General features: G+C 37.2%; 11 protein-coding genes across 11 annotated transcripts; 5 read left to right on the forward strand and 6 right to left on the reverse strand.

The window, feature by feature from the left end:
- Positions 1–97: 97 nt before the first annotated feature.
- Gasu_18030 (uncharacterized protein) lies at positions 98–898 on the forward strand. The gene has a single exon (XM_005707509.1). It carries the CDS (start codon positions 110–112, stop codon positions 842–844), a length of 735 nt encoding a protein of 244 aa, XP_005707566.1. The 5' UTR covers positions 98–109; the 3' UTR covers positions 845–898.
- A 14-nt stretch (positions 899–912) lies between these two features.
- Gasu_18040 (uncharacterized protein) lies at positions 913–4,037 on the reverse strand. Its single transcript, XM_005707510.1, has 2 exons — positions 1,511–4,037; positions 913–1,457 (listed from the first exon to the last, which is right to left on the reverse strand). Exons 1-2 carry the CDS (start codon positions 4,018–4,020, stop codon positions 1,103–1,105), a joined length of 2,865 nt encoding a protein of 954 aa, XP_005707567.1. The 5' UTR covers positions 4,021–4,037; the 3' UTR covers positions 913–1,102.
- A 10-nt stretch (positions 4,038–4,047) lies between these two features.
- Gasu_18050 (thiamine biosynthesis protein ThiC) lies at positions 4,048–6,258 on the forward strand. The gene is made up of 4 exons (XM_005707511.1): positions 4,048–5,044; positions 5,110–5,430; positions 5,487–5,732; positions 5,784–6,258. Exons 1-4 carry the CDS (start codon positions 4,094–4,096, stop codon positions 6,210–6,212), a joined length of 1,947 nt encoding a protein of 648 aa, XP_005707568.1. The 5' UTR covers positions 4,048–4,093; the 3' UTR covers positions 6,213–6,258.
- A 4-nt stretch (positions 6,259–6,262) lies between these two features.
- Gasu_18060 (uncharacterized protein) lies at positions 6,263–7,407 on the reverse strand. The gene has a single exon (XM_005707512.1). The coding sequence runs from the start codon at positions 6,706–6,708 to the stop codon at positions 6,379–6,381; it is 330 nt and encodes a 109-aa protein (XP_005707569.1). The 5' UTR covers positions 6,709–7,407; the 3' UTR covers positions 6,263–6,378.
- Positions 7,408–7,417: 10 nt separating this feature from the next.
- Gasu_18070 (uncharacterized protein) lies at positions 7,418–8,488 on the forward strand. Its single transcript, XM_005707513.1, has one exon. The coding sequence runs from the start codon at positions 7,437–7,439 to the stop codon at positions 8,376–8,378; it is 942 nt and encodes a 313-aa protein (XP_005707570.1). The 5' UTR covers positions 7,418–7,436; the 3' UTR covers positions 8,379–8,488.
- Positions 8,489–8,497: 9 nt separating this feature from the next.
- Positions 8,498–9,238, forward strand: Gasu_18080 (uncharacterized protein). Its single transcript, XM_005707514.1, has one exon. The coding sequence runs from the start codon at positions 8,611–8,613 to the stop codon at positions 9,145–9,147; it is 537 nt and encodes a 178-aa protein (XP_005707571.1). The 5' UTR covers positions 8,498–8,610; the 3' UTR covers positions 9,148–9,238.
- A 4-nt stretch (positions 9,239–9,242) lies between these two features.
- Positions 9,243–10,997, reverse strand: Gasu_18090 (4-hydroxy-3-methylbut-2-enyl diphosphate reductase). The gene is made up of 4 exons (XM_005707515.1): positions 10,411–10,997; positions 10,077–10,358; positions 9,587–10,026; positions 9,243–9,517 (listed from the first exon to the last, which is right to left on the reverse strand). Exons 1-4 carry the CDS (start codon positions 10,962–10,964, stop codon positions 9,336–9,338), a joined length of 1,458 nt encoding a protein of 485 aa, XP_005707572.1. The 5' UTR covers positions 10,965–10,997; the 3' UTR covers positions 9,243–9,335.
- Positions 10,998–11,002: 5 nt separating this feature from the next.
- Positions 11,003–12,117, reverse strand: Gasu_18100 (uncharacterized protein). Its single transcript, XM_005707516.1, has one exon. It carries the CDS (start codon positions 12,016–12,018, stop codon positions 11,503–11,505), a length of 516 nt encoding a protein of 171 aa, XP_005707573.1. The 5' UTR covers positions 12,019–12,117; the 3' UTR covers positions 11,003–11,502.
- A 10-nt stretch (positions 12,118–12,127) lies between these two features.
- Positions 12,128–13,415, forward strand: Gasu_18110 (uncharacterized protein). The gene has a single exon (XM_005707517.1). It carries the CDS (start codon positions 12,740–12,742, stop codon positions 13,127–13,129), a length of 390 nt encoding a protein of 129 aa, XP_005707574.1. The 5' UTR covers positions 12,128–12,739; the 3' UTR covers positions 13,130–13,415.
- Positions 13,416–14,692: 1,277 nt separating this feature from the next.
- Gasu_18120 (uncharacterized protein) lies at positions 14,693–16,307 on the reverse strand. The gene is made up of 3 exons (XM_005707518.1): positions 15,622–16,307; positions 15,472–15,570; positions 14,693–15,426 (listed from the first exon to the last, which is right to left on the reverse strand). Exons 2-3 carry the CDS (start codon positions 15,486–15,488, stop codon positions 15,237–15,239), a joined length of 207 nt encoding a protein of 68 aa, XP_005707575.1. The 5' UTR covers positions 15,489–15,570; positions 15,622–16,307; the 3' UTR covers positions 14,693–15,236.
- An 85-nt stretch (positions 16,308–16,392) lies between these two features.
- Gasu_18130 (uncharacterized protein) lies at positions 16,393–17,174 on the reverse strand (the record flags this gene model as incomplete). The annotated part of the gene is made up of 1 exon (XM_005707519.1): positions 16,393–17,174. A coding segment is annotated over one exon (107 nt), but the record flags the coding sequence as incomplete, so codon positions are not given.
- Positions 17,175–17,304: the final 130 nt, after the last annotated feature.

Below are 17,304 nucleotides of genomic sequence, written 5' to 3' on the forward strand. Positions count from 1 at the left end.
TAGTTCTCTTATCAACAACTTTGTATCAGATACATTGAACTGGTTACGTTCATTTCAATTAGAAAGTAGAAAGGATATGAATACTCTCTATCCAACAAACTTTTTCTATATGCGTATACAACACTTTTTTCCAGAAAGTTTGATTCTTCAACTAGGAAGATGTTTGGAAATATTAGAAAGTGAGAATGCACTACCAGCACCGGAAGTTGCTGACTCAAGTTATGACAGATGGCGAGAACTTGAACCCATTCCTATTGTTCCCAATGCTGAGTTATCTTCTATGGAATGGCAACAGTTGGACCGAGGTATTCTCGAGTTGGCTAAAGTTTGTCTATATACCTTCAAGAACTTGTCTTGTGCATGGATTGTGGATATGTCACCTCTAAATGTAAACTTGGCAATAACAAATCCTCAAGTTCATGAACAGTGGAACAAGGCTGTATCTTATCTATATGCTCATTTTGCGAAATGTTTTGAACAACACAATTGGCTATGGATAGCGGGAGTGAGTGATGAATGGTTAGATTTGGATATCTTTCTTAACACAACTAATCGACATAATGCACCTTGTCGGCTTTATTATAAGAATGAATGGATCAATTCTGAAGCTAAGAGTTTAGTAAAGGATAATTATCACAGTCATTCCAGATCATTTCCATTTCAAGTTTTGAAGGCAGTCGAACGAAATGCCATTCAATTGCTTATACTTCAAGTTCCTCATTTGTGGTGGTATCAACTAAGAAGTGGAGATATAAGAGACCCGCGAATTTTATGGCAAGTAAGTCATCATCATCATCAAGCATTGTATACGAACATTTTACTGATGATGTGGCTAGTGCTCTGATTTGGATCTATTGGGAGCAGCTCTTGTTCAAAGTAAGGTGTGACTACTTCAGATTCTCCTTTGTATCTGATTGGGATTGTATAGGACTTGGAGGAAATGTGCTTTGGTTCCACGTGCATAATCAAATGTTATCAGCTCTCCAATCCAACTATTGGCGTCATTGGATCTTGTCACCTTATCATCGTGCAGCATTCCAAATTGAAAGGCAACTTATCAAGGAACAACTCACCAACCTTCCTCTTTGAAAACAAATTGGCATCAACTGAACATTCTTCTATATATCCACCATGTAAATGAAGAAACAACCATCAATACACTGAGAGACATCCAATGTGAAAGCATTTCAAGTGCTTTTGAAAGGTGACTCAAAAGTAATTTGCTTGTCAACCATCGTTGAGATATGATTCCTACCAAGTGATGAAACATTTGAAACCAGTCAAGTATACGTAAAGCAATTTGGACGGGAACCATTCCTTCTGGAGAAAGGTTTACGGAAGTATCATAATATCTTTTGGCTAAATGGAAATCTCGTGCGAATCCGATACCATTAAAATACATATAACCCAAATTGAAAGATGCTTCAGCATTGCCCATTTCTGTTGCCTTAAAGTAACTATGAATACAAAATAGTAAACAAATATAAATCATCAAATATGATATACTTACGCTTCTGCAGCTTTTCTGTATCCAAGAGAGTGGTTATTATCCAAATATCCATCATAAAACAAGTCACCAATCTTTAGTTGTGAATAGGGGTTTCCTTGTCTAGCAGATAATCGATAATAATAATGTGCATTTTGATAGATAGCCAAATCCTTTGAGGAAATGGATGAATGGAAACCCAAACGAGACTTCCAATATTGTATTTTTGAATATATATTTCTTTTACCACCATAAGCTAATCCAAGCCCATGTTCATACATATATGCTGCATTATATTGAGCTGTTTCCACTCCAGCAAGTGCAGCTTGAACATATCGAAGTAATGCTGTGCCATAATCACGAATACTCATAGCTCGAAATGCACGACTCATTAAATAAGTAGGTCGGCCTCTTTGAGCCACATATTTGAAGTATAACGCTGCTTTAGTACATCGATCACCTGTTACAATAACACTTGGTTCTGAAAACACCAATTCCCCTAATCGATATGTAGCATGAGAATGTCCATGCTTGGAAGCTTTTAAGAAATAAGAATATGCATTTGGAATATTCTCATATTCATCCAATCCCTTCCAGGACAACATACCCAAATTATATAAAGCATCCACACTGCCTTTACTTGCAGCCTCTCGAAACCAATGTACAGCTTCACTGATATTCTTCAGAGTTCCTATGCCATAATAATAACAATAACCAATGGCATTATATGCTTGTGCATCTTCCACTTGAGCTGCTTCATGAAAGAGTTCCCATGCCACTGTTTCATTCTTTTCTCGACTAGCCAAACCAAATAAGGAAAATACACCTAAAAGCGTATTTGCTTGAGGATAGCCATGAAGAGATGCTCTTTCAAAATATTCTGCAGCTCTTTCAAAGTCTTGACTGACTCCATACGCACCTGAAAGAAACAATTCTCCTAAAAAGAGTTCCGATTTACCATCATTATTTTCTGCTTCATGATATTTGTATTCAATAATGTCATTAGTTGCTTGACGGTCCTTGATCCAAGCTTCATGATTAAATAACAAAGTTACTTCTCCTGAAGAATAAGGCAACGAAGGACGTCCCAATAAACTAAGACCAACATCTTTTTCTGAAGTAATATTCACAAAAAACGCATTGAATGGCGATAAGCTAGAAATATAGGGTTCTATAAAACTCTGACGGATAGTTTGCCAAGCTGCTCTCTTATAATAATAAACACTTTTGATACAATCTCGTGGCACTCCAATTCCATACAAATAACGAAAACCTAGAGCACTTTGTGCATAATCGGACCCTCCTTCCGCTGCAAATGTCCACAACAACAAGGCAATAGTATATTTTTGCTCGCTTTCTAGTTCCAAGAGCTCTTTTAAATGATTAGTAAAGAAGCCACTACGTAATCGATTCAAAGACTCTAAAACGGAAGTATTCTTGATAAAGGTAATGTGGTTTCTGGAAAACCAATTGGACAGAAATCGTACTCGAGTCCATAAACTTTTAGGTTCCATATCTACCGAATGAAGAAGAGTATTTGAAAAGGAACTTGCAAATATAATACCCAGTAATGCTTGTGCATCAGGATTTCCATAGTCTGCAGCCTTTGCAAGAAATAAATAGGAGATGGATAAATTCTGTGGTATACAATCACTCAATCCGGACAAATAAAGTGCACCCAAAGTGACCATACAACCATCATCTCCTTCTATAGAGCCTAATATGAAGCTTTCAACTGAAAGAAGAGCAAGTCTCTTGGCTTCGTTCATGGGATCCTTCAAAAGCGCCAAGGTACCTAGAGGACTTTGTTGATCCTGTAAAATGTGAATAGCTCTATTCAAATAGTCTACACCTTGTTCAAAATATGACGTTCGATTCCTATTCTGTTCAGTAGTCAATAGTTCCAACAGTCTTGAATACAACTGATAAACGTTATGAGTTGAGTAGGAAATATGTTCAAAACTCCAGTCCTTTTCTTCTTCCTTGGACAAAGGAACCGTTTTACTCGAAGGTATCAATGAGATAGGTATTCTCGCAGTTTTCTTTTCTCCTTGCAAAACTTCAATCACCGAGTCGGGATATATTCTACTAGAGTTTAACATAAAAGAAATTGCAGTATCATTGTGAACATAAACTTTCGAAACTTGACTTCCGTCTATCAAAACTTTTAGAGGAGGCTCCCTTTCTAAATTGTCTAGAGAAACGTTGTCTTCTCTTTCATACTGTCCCTCACCATAGCCAATCATACGAGCTTTACCAAAGTTTTTGCCAAGAATTGTAAAGTTCTGTGCTTGTTCAGAATATTGATCGATGGAATCACTTTCTCTAGTAGCGTAAGAAGAAGACTCGAACAAAGAAGAATCATGAGGTTGAGGACTTTCATGAGCAGAAAGGGTAGCGTTTGTATTCAAGTTGGATATCAAAGGGAGGTTTTCAGCCGCAATATTTTGCGAAGAAAACAATAAATAAATGAAAAAAAATAAAACAATGCAAGTTGAATGACTCTGAACATTCCTTTTATGTATCATCGACATCCAAAAACAACACACAACTAACAACGGCTTTGAATAAAAATCGATTTCTTTTGAGAGAGAGATTATAAAAATAATGTCGAGTTTCCTGTTTGTGGAACCTACATGGACTTCAACCTTTCTCAGACCATATAAAGAGAGGCAGAAGAGTTGTCTGTTTTCTAAAAACCTGTATAATACTAGTAAATGGATGAGGCAGTATTCAAGTTCTTGTCGTTTTCGTGTTGTTGTTGGGCCTTGTATGGTCTCTACAGAACCTCAGAGAGCAGAGACTCCCAAAACAAACGAACCAGGTTCTGGTAGGATAAAACCAACTTCTGATCCTTGGAATCCTTCTTTCCGTAGTATCCCAACCTATCAAGAGTGCTTCCCAAACTCTACGAAGCATTTCAAGCCTGTAAAGCATGCAGAAACAGGAGAAACTCTGTGGATTCCTTTTCGTAGAATCCATCTGTCAGGTGGAGAGCCACCTTTTGATACTTATGATACTTCTGGACCTCAGAATATAAGTCCTTATGAGGGTTTGCCAAAGTTGAGGAAGAGATGGATTGAAAGAAGGGAAGCTAGGAGTGACCCAGTATTCACACAAATGTATTATGCAAAGAAAGGTATGATTACAGAAGAAATGCTTTATGCTGCGACCAGAGAAGGGTTAGATCCCGAATGGGTTCGAGCCGAAGTTGCAAGAGGACGAGCGATCATTCCTTCCAATCGGAAACATTTGGAGTTGGAGCCTATGGTCATTGGGAGAAACTTTAAAGTTAAGATCAATGCGAATATTGGAAACAGTGCAGTTACTTCTTCTATAGAAGATGAAGTGGAGAAGCTTCAATGGGCTACTTTATGGGGAGCGGATACTTTGATGGACTTATCCACAGGAAAACATATTCATGAAACTCGAGAATGGATTATCCGAAATAGTCCTGTTCCTGTAGGTACAGTTCCTATTTATCAAGCTTTAGAGAAAGTGGGAGGTGTTGCCGAAGAGTTGTCTTGGGAAGTATTTCGAGATACTCTGATTGAACAGGTATTGCTAGTTTCCTTTTGATTTTGTTGAATGCTTTTTCTATATTTACTCAAAAATATATATAGGCAGAACAAGGTGTAGATTATTTCACTATTCATGCGGGTGTATTGTTGAGATATGTTCCTCTGACTGCAAATCGTTTGACGGGTATTGTGTCTCGTGGTGGATCGATTCATGCCAAATGGTGTCTTGCACATCACAAAGAAAACTTTGCATATGAACATTGGGACGAAATTTGTGATATTATGGCTCATTATGATATTGCTTTTTCTATAGGAGATGGTCTTCGTCCTGGAAGTATCAAAGATGCCAATGATGAGGCACAATTTGCTGAACTTTATACACAAGGAGAACTTACAAGAAGAGCATGGGAGCATCATGTTCAAGTAAGTGCAATTATACATTCAGAATGAAGTTATCGAAATATGTTATGAAAATTTAGGTAATGAATGAAGGACCTGGACATGTACCTTTACATAAGATTCCAGAAAATATGCAAAAGCAGTTGGATTGGTGTTCAGAAGCTCCTTTTTATACTTTGGGTCCTTTAGCAACTGATATTGCTCCAGGCTATGACCATATCACTTCTGCAATAGGAGCTGCAAATATTGCCACTTTGGGAACAGCACTTTTGTGTTATGTAACTCCCAAAGAACATTTGGGTCTACCCAATCGAGAAGATGTCAAGGTATGTTTTGATAAGAGTCATGGCATATGATAATAACTCCAAGGCATTTAGGCTGGTGTGATAGCTTACAAAATTGCAGCTCATGCTGCAGACTTGGCAAAAAGTCATCCATTGGCACAACAATGGGATGACGCACTTTCAAAGGCACGCTTTGAGTTTCGTTGGGAAGATCAATTCAACTTGTCTTTGGATCCAGTTTCTGCAAGATCAATGCATGATGAGACACTTCCCTCTGAAGGTGCTAAAGTGGCACATTTTTGCTCCCTGTGTGGGCCCAAATTCTGTTCTATGAGAATTACAGAAGATATCCGTGCCTATGCTAAGCAACACGGATACAATTCGGTGGAAGAGGCCCGAAAGAAAGGTATGGAGGAGAAAAGCAAAGAATTTCTTTCGACTAGGAAGACTGTGAGTGGCGAACAAGTAGGAGAGACTGGTGGAGAAGTGTATGTACCTCTAGAAAGAACTAATAATCCTTGAGTGTATCTAGAATGGTCGAAATAAAATCGTTTCTTTTCTGACGTTAAAATAGGCGAAATATTTTGTTCCTGTATTGACGAGGAGTCTACTTGAAAGAGGTTTGTCAAGACACCAAACCGACTCAACCATTACTTATGACAAAGTACTTTTGTTCTTAGGCGGCCTCTTATGAAGTCTTGGGAACTCTATGTCTCAAGGAGGCTGCTGGGCTTCTCGAAGGGGAGTTCTTGACAACTTGCTCCTTCTTTTGTTCCTTATTCTCTGACTTCTCCTTCGCCATGGGCGCTTTATTACTATCCTTGTACAGAAGAATGCAAGTAAACAACGTCGTTAAAAGTACAAAGGCGCCAAACCAAACTCCGAGAACCAACAAAAGTCTATTGGAAGATGTCTGCCATCTATGATTCAACTCTTCAATAAATATTGCCCAAGGCTTTGTTAGAACTTTGAGAGACTCTTTGACGATGGTTTTTATTCGTTTTTGATTTTGTTCCATCGACAACAAGGAACAAGGATGCCTCTTACCCAAACCCACTCTTCTTTTGAAATAATGATAATGTGGGGGTTTTTCAAAAGCTACATTCTCCTCTTTAGGATACTTATCACACTAATCTTTTGCAGATTTTGTTCAACTGCAAGTATGACCTAAAATCATTTCAGTGGTATTCCATAAATGGGGATGCTAGAGAAATCAAAGCTTCTTAAAGTAACTCTCTCGGTCACTTCTTACGTCATCTTTTTTACCCGCTTGTTCCTTTCAGTTACTTTATTCAACAGGTTTGAAAGAGAAGCTACTTATTAATCAATTGAATTTACTGCACTTCAAACTAATAAACTCTATGTCTGCTTTTTTTCTGTCCGTTTTCAAAGACTTGGAGACGGACATTCAAGCCATTTCCTTCTTGTTTAAAACCTAGTCAGCCATGAGAAGGAGAGACCATTATTATATGAGGGAAAATTAAAAAGGGAAACAGAGAGAGAAAAATAAAATGGAATAAAAATCCTTGGACAACGAAACACGTTTTGCTTCCACTGTGATGAGGGCCAATCATCTTCGTTCCTCCCTTCCCAAAAACGTAAATCCAAAGAAATAAAAATAAAGAATAAAAATAACGGCGAATAGAAGGGGGCAAGGAGAGATAGAAAGAGAAAACTGTGCTTCTCTCCAAGAAATAGTCTAGTTTCACAACACTTTGAAACCCTTGAGGTTTTCCTATATAGTTCATGGGTTCCTTTGAAGAAATTTTTGGTGCTTGGACAGAGGATTGGGAGTTGGAGAGTTATCAGTTTGCCACCGAAAGCAAAGAGCCTTCGTTCACGGAAGTTCCCTTTGAGGACCTTGGAAAACTAAAGTGGAGTGGTAACTGTATCCATGCTTTTGAAGGGCAAACCAGTCCTTGGTGGCGTCAGAATGGCTCTAACTGTCCTTTTTCGTTGTCAAGTGAAGCTAACAGACAAGACACCTTGGAAATATCAAGTAGTGTGAGTCACTCATGTTCTGATGAATCACCAAACGTGCCTCTGGTAACCAGTAAAGAGCAAGATGACCACTTTGAACAAGTGTTTCGTGACAGTCTAATACAGTATGATGACCCAACTTGGGATCCACCCTGGGAAGACAATAGTTACCATTCTGTAATGATGACATTATCGGAAGACGGAGACTATGTCCCAAAGGAACCTTCCTTACATTGTCCAGGAAGGAGAAGAAAAAGGCAATTAGAAACTTTTCCATTGGAACACTTGAAAGATCTAAAAGGCTCAACATCTGCAGAAGGTCGGAAAATGACTGCTGAGGAGAGAGCCTTAATGCTGTATAAGAGGAAATTGAGAAACCGGAATTCTGCTGCTCGCTCGAGACGAAGAAGAACGATAATTTTGAATGAGATAATTGATCAAGTGTCTTCTTTAAAGACATTGATAAAGCAATTGCAATGCCGTTTATGTTTGTATGAAGGGAAAGGGTGTTTATCAAAAGTGGACGCAAGATTTGAAGAAGTTCGTACACATCTATTTACTCAGTTGAAAAGGTTACTTTCTGTCGAATATCAGGTGGCTGTATTGAGAGCCAAACTTATGGGGACAAAGGTAAAGGGGAACTTTACTATTGAGAAGCAACAGTGGGAGAATACGACAGAAAGATCCTTTTCATTTACTAGTGTTTGAATTTGGATAGTTTACATTGTTGTAATTTAGTTTTCAATCAATTTTATACAAGAAGAAGGATAAAGAAGCTTGGATCTCTTGGCAGATCCAAAAGGAAGATGAAATTTTCTTCGAGACAAAATTCACAAGAGGGCCAATCAAACAATCTCCAAAGGGATGATGGATCGTAATGTCAGATTGAGCCGTTGATGCCTTTTCTTTCTATGTACTGCACTTCACCATAGTCTGGCAAATGAGCTCTGAAAAGTTTGGTTTCAGAAGCAACACTGGAGATACTGTATTTACGGGTCTACTTGCAGCTTCTAGTGGACATGAACTCAGACATTTGTCGGGGACTACTTCTGCTAGGGCCAGAAGGATGAGCACGGAAGAGAGGAATCTTGTTTTGTTAAAGAGGAAGTTGAGGAACAGAGCTTCTGCTGTTCGATCACGGAAACGTCGTTTGGCAATCATTGAACAGTTATATGCTCAGCTGATCGAACTATCACTTTTGGCTTCACGACTGGAAGAAAGATTGAGAGCCCTTGAGTTGGGGAGACTTAGGATGGAGTCTTTTGCAAACCATTCTTCGGAGGTTGGTGAGAGTGAGTATTGGGAGGAATCAGTACCATTTCAAGAGGAGTTTTATATGGGAGAACCCGTGGTACTGCTGTTTGACTCCTCTCCTTTATTAGCAAAATCTTTTGCCGATTGGTCGGTGTCTCCTAGCGACTTGGAACTGGAAAACTATTTTAGTTTAGATCTCAATTATCCTAATAATAGCATATGAATGGTGACGTATCTCTTTACTTTGCAAATGGAAATGTTCTAAAGTATACGATTGGCATAAAGCTTTATAACAACCATTGTGTTTCAGCTTTTTCAACATTGTTTTCTTTATATCCATTTCCTTTTCGACAAAAGGACTAAAAATGCCTGATGACTTATATTAATCTAATCCCCCATATCTTTATATAGTCAAGTATTACAATATAACTTGTGGATCATAAAAACGCGCTCTAAAACATCCTCAACAATCTTGTCAGGAGTACTAGCTCCACTAGTTACACCAACAGTAACAGGTCCCTGTTTAAGAAAGTTTTCCTTTTCAATCAACTCTTGACTGGAAGATGAACGAAATACAATGCGGTTTTGGGGACCTATACAGGAAATGAAATATGTTGTAATGAGCTGAAATCATTTCTTCTTCATACTTGAGCAAAACTTACCTATCCTTTCAGGTCCATCGATATAATAACTGGGAATGCCTTTTCTCTCAGCAATTTCTTGCAAATGACTAGTATTGCTCGAGTTGAATCCTCCCACCACTAAAACTAAATCCAATGGTTGTTCAATGAGATGTAGCATAGCGTCTTGACGTTCTTGTGTGGCATCGCAAATCGTATTAAAAGCAATGAAATGTTTAGAAAGTTCCTGAGGTCCAAACTTTTTCAACATAGTTTCCTCAAATAACTTGGCAATGGCGTTTGTCTCATTCTTCAACATTGTAGTCTGATTGGCAATTCCTACAGCTTCCAAATCCGTATCTGGATCGAAACCTGAAGAAATGGCGTATTTAAATTTTGAAATAAACTCATTTTTGTCTCCTCCATATAGTATATATTTACAAACATATTGTGCTTGTTCTATATTCAAAACAATAATATATCTAAAGTATTATTCAATGAACTGAAATGTACTCATAACTATCATACTTACTTTTCCGAAAAGGAAGCAGTGGCAATAGTTTCTTCATGATTCCACTTGCCGTGAATAACAGAAGTACAGTTTGCTCTTTTGTGTTTATCCACTGAATTCCAGACTTTAGAAACCCAAGGACAGGTAGTGTCCACTATCTGACAACCGAGGTTGGAAAGATATTCCATCTCACTCAACGTGGCACCAAAAGCAGGCAAAATAACTACATCTTCACTGGAAACTGCACTAAAATCTCTCACAAAATCTTTATGTGGTACAAACTGCACATTTAACTCAGCCAATCTAAGAATAAATACTGGTGAGCACGAAAGCCGGCAACTAGTAAACCAGATACCTTGCGTTCACTTTGGGATTGTGAATGATTTCGTTGGTAATCCATATTTTCTGTTTAGGAAAGTGTTTTCTTGTTTCTAAAGCCATAGCAACTGCTCTTTCGACTCCCCAACAAAAACCATACGAGTCTGCTAGCTTCACAGTCACTTGACCACTGCGGATTTCATTGTTTCCTGCTTTCGCTTCTTGCAAAAGCGTGGAGGAAAATTCCGAGTTCATGAGTAATTGCGTTGCCTCTTTCTCTTCTGCAAAGCCCCTACGGTTGAATTTTTCGGAAGACGTCAACTTCCGACGCAAAGCTCGCTTATCCAAAGACTCTTCAACAAGACCATGTTCTTCACGCCTATTTTGTTCAACGCACTGCACCAAAAATGGCCTCAGTGTTTTTGACTTGCAGTTGAAGCAAACCCTCTTTTTCTTTTCCCAACTTTGAAAACTGAGAGTGACATATCGCAGATACACGAAAACCATTTTTGGGTTATAATGATTGGCAGTGAGAGTTACTTGTTGATCTCCAATGGGATGGATTTCTTTTACAAAGTGAGTTGACAACATTGTAGTTGAAAACTTGTTATAGTAGTGTCATAGCTGTGTGTATCAGAAGCTTTTCTAGGAGAGACTTTTAAAAGTACGTAGAGTTGGTTTTACACTGCACCTAGTGTGAAGACGTTGGTTACATAGTTGCTAGTCACTTTGACGTGGAATAGCTTTCCAAAATTTTTTTTCTTTGTCTTCCTTCTTGAAATGGCACTTGTGTGACGTACCTACCTACCTTGCAAAATTTGTAAAGTAGCAAGAGCTATTCAAGTATGTAAGATTCTCTGACGTCCTAGTTGCAAGTATTTGGAAAAGAAGAGAGACTTTGTTATTCATACAGGATTCGTCTTGGTGTGAAGTTATTTCTCGTCGTTGACGAGGTTTTCTACGGCAATCTTGTCTTCTTGATCCTTTTGGTCTGCAGAAGACCTACTTTTTGCTTCTAATCTTGCAGCAAATTCGCAGTGTCTAGTATGATATCGACAATTAGGTGGCCACAACTCATCTTTACAACCTGAACAAGTCATTTGGAACGTTTGAAGATTTGGTATCACTCTTACCTACCTTTACATATTACAAATCTCGGCCGTATTGACGGTGCATATATAGCTGGATTCACTCGACGAGCTTCTCTTTCTGCTTTTGTCTTTTTCCTTTTCTTTATTGTAAAACTGCTACTCGTAGTGTCTGTTGTGTAAGTATTCTCAGTGGACGAGCAGTTGCTGTTAGAATCTCTATCTTCTGACGTTTGTCTCGCTCTGAAGATACCATCTTCCTCCGGTAATGAACTCGTTATCAAAGCTGACATTCTCGTCATATCGGTATGGATAAATGTTTTTGTTGGACAAGCTTCTTGTGTCGTTGAGGTGTTCATTCTCCAGCCTATTTTATCACCAAGTTGATGAGATTGCCAGTCGGATTGTTTGGTTGCTTGCGTATCCTGGAGTCCTGGGGTAAGCCAATCTTGGGTTGTTTCTGTATATTCATTGGGATGCTCAAAATGGCCTTCGTCTTCTCGCTCACTAGAGAGAAATCTCTTCATATCCAATCTGTTAATAGAACAGCAACCCATAAAGCAAGTATTCAAAACCGTGTTGAAGACATTTCAGATAAAGCAAAATTCGTAGAAGAATCGTAGGTGTAGTCTCTTTGACCCAAAATCGATTGCACAAAGTATATGAGCATTTTGCCACAGTGGCTTGTGAAAGAGGGCCGGAAGCCCCATCGCAAAGAGGGGCAATAAGATCTATGTCCATACGACTATAAATGCTGATTGGTCTAGGGAAGGAAAACAAAGACACAAGTTTTTCATCAACTCCACTTGTTCAATAACACAAGAAAAGTTTCACAGCGTTGAAAACTTCGAACTTGTCTGTTGTTTCATCACAAGATACTCAAGGTATATGAATACTTGCTAGTTTATCGAGGTTGGAAGTACCTTTTATAGAGAAGAAACGTTTCTTGGCAAAATCTCCAAGTCTTTATTTTCATTTCCTTGTAGCTAAACTATTGAAAAGGGCTTGTGTTACCCCCCCCCCCATCTATTTCTTACTTGAAGCAGCCTATCCCCTCTTTTTAAACTTTCTCTTTATTCTCCTTATTGAATTAGGTTGTAAAGGAAATATTGTTTCATCGCAAATTGTTTTTATGAAAAATAAAGCAGAGAGGAAAAGAAAAAACTGACTTTAAAAGCTTCATAAAGAATTGGAACGTTTTGATGAAATGGATATGGCTTTACATTTCTTCAGACTCGATTTGGAATTTATGTTTCGATTGTGACCATATTCATTCACATGGTTATTCCCAAGTGTAGATTGGAAAAGTTGACAGATAGTTGGTGTAGAAAAGTCCTCAAGAGTTCACCGAGTCTTTCTCCAGCCAAAGGTTATTGTGAAGTAGCTTTGTTCACTCAAAGGTTTCTGCCTCGTGTACTCCTGTTCCCACCATGTAATCGAGTGCTACCTTTGCTATCCATTTTTAACAGAACCATTTCTTCCACTCCCTTTTGTGGAAGTTGCTTCTTTCAACAGTCTGCAAACAGGTTCAGTGCTATATCCAAAATTTGCTTTCTCATTATGTTTTATTTTGTTTTACCATACAGTTTATGTGGTTTGTTTGTAAGTTTTGATAGCAGCGTGGTTTTTCTTAAGTTGTTTCAAAAACTTGTTGTTCAAAAGGACTAGTCTATGAGACAAACGGCAAAGGTTAACTTGTTAGCTATATCCTAATGACTGAAATGGTGTTTATTGTTTCACTCAAAGTCACTTTTCAAAATAGTTTCCCATACAAGTAGACTGTGTTTTTTTGAATGGTAAGAATACTTGCAAACAGAAACTATTTGGGTAGCACATCTAGTAACGAAATCCTTAAAAAAAACACCTATCGAAAACACATTTACGAAGCAAACGATTTTAAATGTCTGGACGAGACGAATGTTTTCGTTTTACTAATAAAACTTTCACAAATAAAGCACAACATCAACTTTTTACCTTTTTTTTGAGAGTCCAACTATCTTTGTCAATAACTGCAACAAAAAGTAGCAGCACTTATGAGCAACAGTTTGAAAGGATTTGCTTTGATAAATAGGAAAATGGATATACCGTTTGTTTGCACACGACAACTTGATATTTATTTCAAGACCTTCTTTAGTGTACAATTGAGGTTTTTTGGTTGACTCCAATGTACTTTTTCAATTTTGAATTACACGGATAGTCTTTTATACGGAATTGAAGAAGGTATTTCGTGAAAGAGCACTTTATATGAAGTGTCTTGAGAGAATTTATTCGGAACCTTTATGTTCATGAAAAGTTTTAAACATTTATATAAGAATTTTTCAAGTAAGATCGATAGAAATATCTAGATATGTACAACACTGACATGTATTGCATGAAAAAGTCTCTTTCCAACTTTCATAAAACAAGGATGAAAAATCTTTATGGTAGCACATTTGTGTTGGCAAAATGCAACAACACAACAAGAGAAACGCAGTCACTCTATAAAATTGACAAAACCATTTATCTTATCTACAACAATATTTTTCAAGTATGCCTTTTCTTTGATGGAGACGCTTTCCTTGTGTCAAAAAAGTTTTCTGTTTCTTCTTGAACAAGGAGAAACCTCAGAGCCCATAATGTAATGGAACCATCAAAGCTATTGAAGCATTCTTTTCAAAGCAAGTGAATGGACATACTTGTCGTGAACTGAATACTTGGAATAATCAGCATACAGCAAAATGTTGGACTTTATAGTCATATTTGATCGTGAAGTGATTTTCTGTAATGATTAAGAGACCTCTCACTGGAACGGGAATTGAACTTGCATGAAACATCAACAATTGCAACTATTCTTTAGTTGTTCTTTCATGCAACTTGAACGATGCATTTGTATTAGACAATGTTGAATTGACTTGAATATCAATCTCTTGATGTTCTTAAACTTTGTCCAGTATCCAGAATAGCTTTGATATCATATATGTTTGACCCAGAAATAAAATGCAATTGTATACAATTCTAAGAGGGAGATAACCGAAAAAATAAGGAGAACAAAATAAAAAGTTTCCAGTTTTTCATCCTGAGAGATGAAAGTAAAACTTGGTCGCTAAATAGGAATGAAAAATAGAAAAAACTAGCAAAGGCTAAAGAAACTGAAAACAAAATGGAGAACCATGGAATAACTAAATTATCTTTGGAATCCACAGCAAATTAAAAACCTTTCCTTTGTAAAATTTAAATATAGAAACACTGGTTATTAAAAAAAAAAGATATGAGCCAACGCACAATTGCAACACAGGTATACTACATTGGCATGTCTTTTGTTTTCTTTTCCGATCTATATTGTTGTGCAATTGATATCGTTGGACCCTTCCACTTGTTGAAAAACTCAATCAGAAAATTTTTCCTGTGTTTCAAGGCCCTCTTTAAACAGCACAAGGAGCAAACGATCCTAGAGTGAAGTAAAGTGTGGAATGGAATAGATCTATTGAATTCTTGTTTTGTATCCCGATGAAGAACACGCTAGTCAAGACAGCAATATTCTTCTTATATAGTACATTCCACTTTGGGTTTTGAATAGTTTTTTGCTAGACCACCCAATTGTTTTTAGACATTTTAGGAAGAACAAAGTATTTTTGTCCCAATATTTTGTAGTCGCTATCAACCATATGAAAAAGGTCGTAAAGAGTACTGCTTGTTTACTTATTCAAGAGGGTCTTTTTGAATCATAGGGGTTTCTCAAAGTAATAAATATAGTTTTCGTTCTCAATAGAAACCGTTTGGACTTGGCGTCTAAACTTCATTGTGTGTGTGTACACACACAGAGAGAGAGAGAGAACACTTGAAATCCATTGTGGACGAAATGATCTCTGTGCTTGTATACAAAGTCAATCATGGCACCTTGTATCAGTATTCGTTTTGGCAGAGTTGTTTGTTTGTTTTGAAACAAAATCTGATATTCATAAGAACTCAGAACAGTCCAAGAAAGTCTAGAGATATTTGAGTTGAAGTGTTCTTGGAAGTATTGTAGCTACGTAAAAGAGCTGCTCATAAAAATACTTGTTGAAAAACTATCTTTATGAGCACTTGTACACGTCCTAGTACTTGTCAAAGAGATTTTATTATACCCTATCCTACTCGTCTTGCTTTAAGCGTTAAACACTCTAAGAAAAAACTTGATTCACCTCACATATTCAAAGGTTCCTCTTTTGTTGTCAAAACTGACTATTTTCTATGATTCCAAACGAAACTATTGAATTCTTCTATTGTTTAAAAAATGTCATATTTCCCAAGGCAATGAAACTTGTCGAAAATTATTTAAAACTAGAAGCAAAGATCTCCAATTTCTTCTTCTCGTATTGCATAATGGCAAGGTATAGTAAATATGCGTACGAGTAATGTCCAATTACGAATTGGGAGAGTATTTTTAGTTGTACAACTATTGTTCCGACTGAATTGTTTTCTGAAAAGTTTGGCAAAGTTATCTTAGAAGTAGCAATTGGGGAACAGAATTTGCCAGTTGAAAGAAAAGTTGCTCCATACTTTCTTCTTCCGTCTTTTTTTGATCATAGGAACGAAATAAAGTTGATTTATTTGCTATAACAGTTACAAAAGAGTGTAAAAAAAGCAATTTCTCGTTGAACACAGTAGTTGAATTACTGTATACCATTTACTTTATTTACACAAGTCAACTCTTCAGATCGCCACACCCTAAAATATTCTAGACTCGTTGGTTACAGTCAAACTATTTGTACCGCAAAGGTTGCTTGGTTTTTCAAATATTGTTGATCTCTTACAATTTGGACGATTCAATAGACTACAATCCATGTACAAGGAACTAGAAAGAATATCAAAAGAGTTGTTGGCAAAAGTTTCATAGAGGTACAACAACGACTCGAAAGTTATCAGCAAACAATCTATCTAGTCCAATTCCACCTCATCCTGAGAGCAAACGCAATTATAGTGAACTTGCTACTATTGTTCTTTTTACAAGATGATGAACTTGAGCAAAAACGGCAGTAGCTTGATCTATTGAAGAAGAGTGTTTTGATACACAATGACGCTTTGAAATGATCAATACAAGCAAAGAAATTTTATAGCAGACAAAAGGTTGTACTAGAGATATTAATAGAACAGAAAAAAAGGATTCACAAGTCATTGATCAACTCGCGAGTTTGTAGTACCACATTATCCAAATACACTAGTAGTAGTTTAGACAATTCTAAAAACAGGCCTGGATATAAAGCCGTGAACAAGAAAAGCATATCTACAAAACTGCGACCACAAAAAACCACGAGGAAAGATGATCTTGCTATTTCCTTTGAACAACGTTTTCTTCTATTGAGAAAGACCAGTTGAGTTTTGTGTCTGAATTGTTCGACTTTGACTTGAGAATCTTTCCAGTCTGTTTGAAAACCCTTGTCTAATATCAAGTCAGTGTTTCTAATCACTCTCATTGACTCAACAGACGTATGTATTGTCTCCTAGAAACTTGAAAACCTCTCCAACTTTGTGAGTTTTGTTTCACAACTTGAAGAAAAGAGTGGATTCTGTTACCCTTTGAAGGATTTTCAACGCAATGGCTAACAGGAAGAATTGTAAAAAGAATCTAGAACGTAGAAACTGCACAACTATTGGTTCCAAGCCTTGACTTGTTCCGTAGTTGACTGCAAAATACTTGAATTGTATTTTCTAGTGTTGGCAATTTTATCTTGTCTGAAATTGTCATATTCCTTTCCTAGAGTGATAAAGAAAGTCAAGGTAGATAGAACTGCCACATATGTAAAGTAGGGAATAAAAAGTTTTAAAGTGTCAAACAGACACAACTAGCAAGTTGACAAGCAGAAAATCCAATGCTGTAATTACTA

Source organism: Galdieria sulphuraria, assembly GCF_000341285.1.
Source record: "Galdieria sulphuraria unplaced genomic scaffold scaf_11, whole genome shotgun sequence".
NCBI lineage: Eukaryota > Rhodophyta > Bangiophyceae > Galdieriales > Galdieriaceae > Galdieria > Galdieria sulphuraria.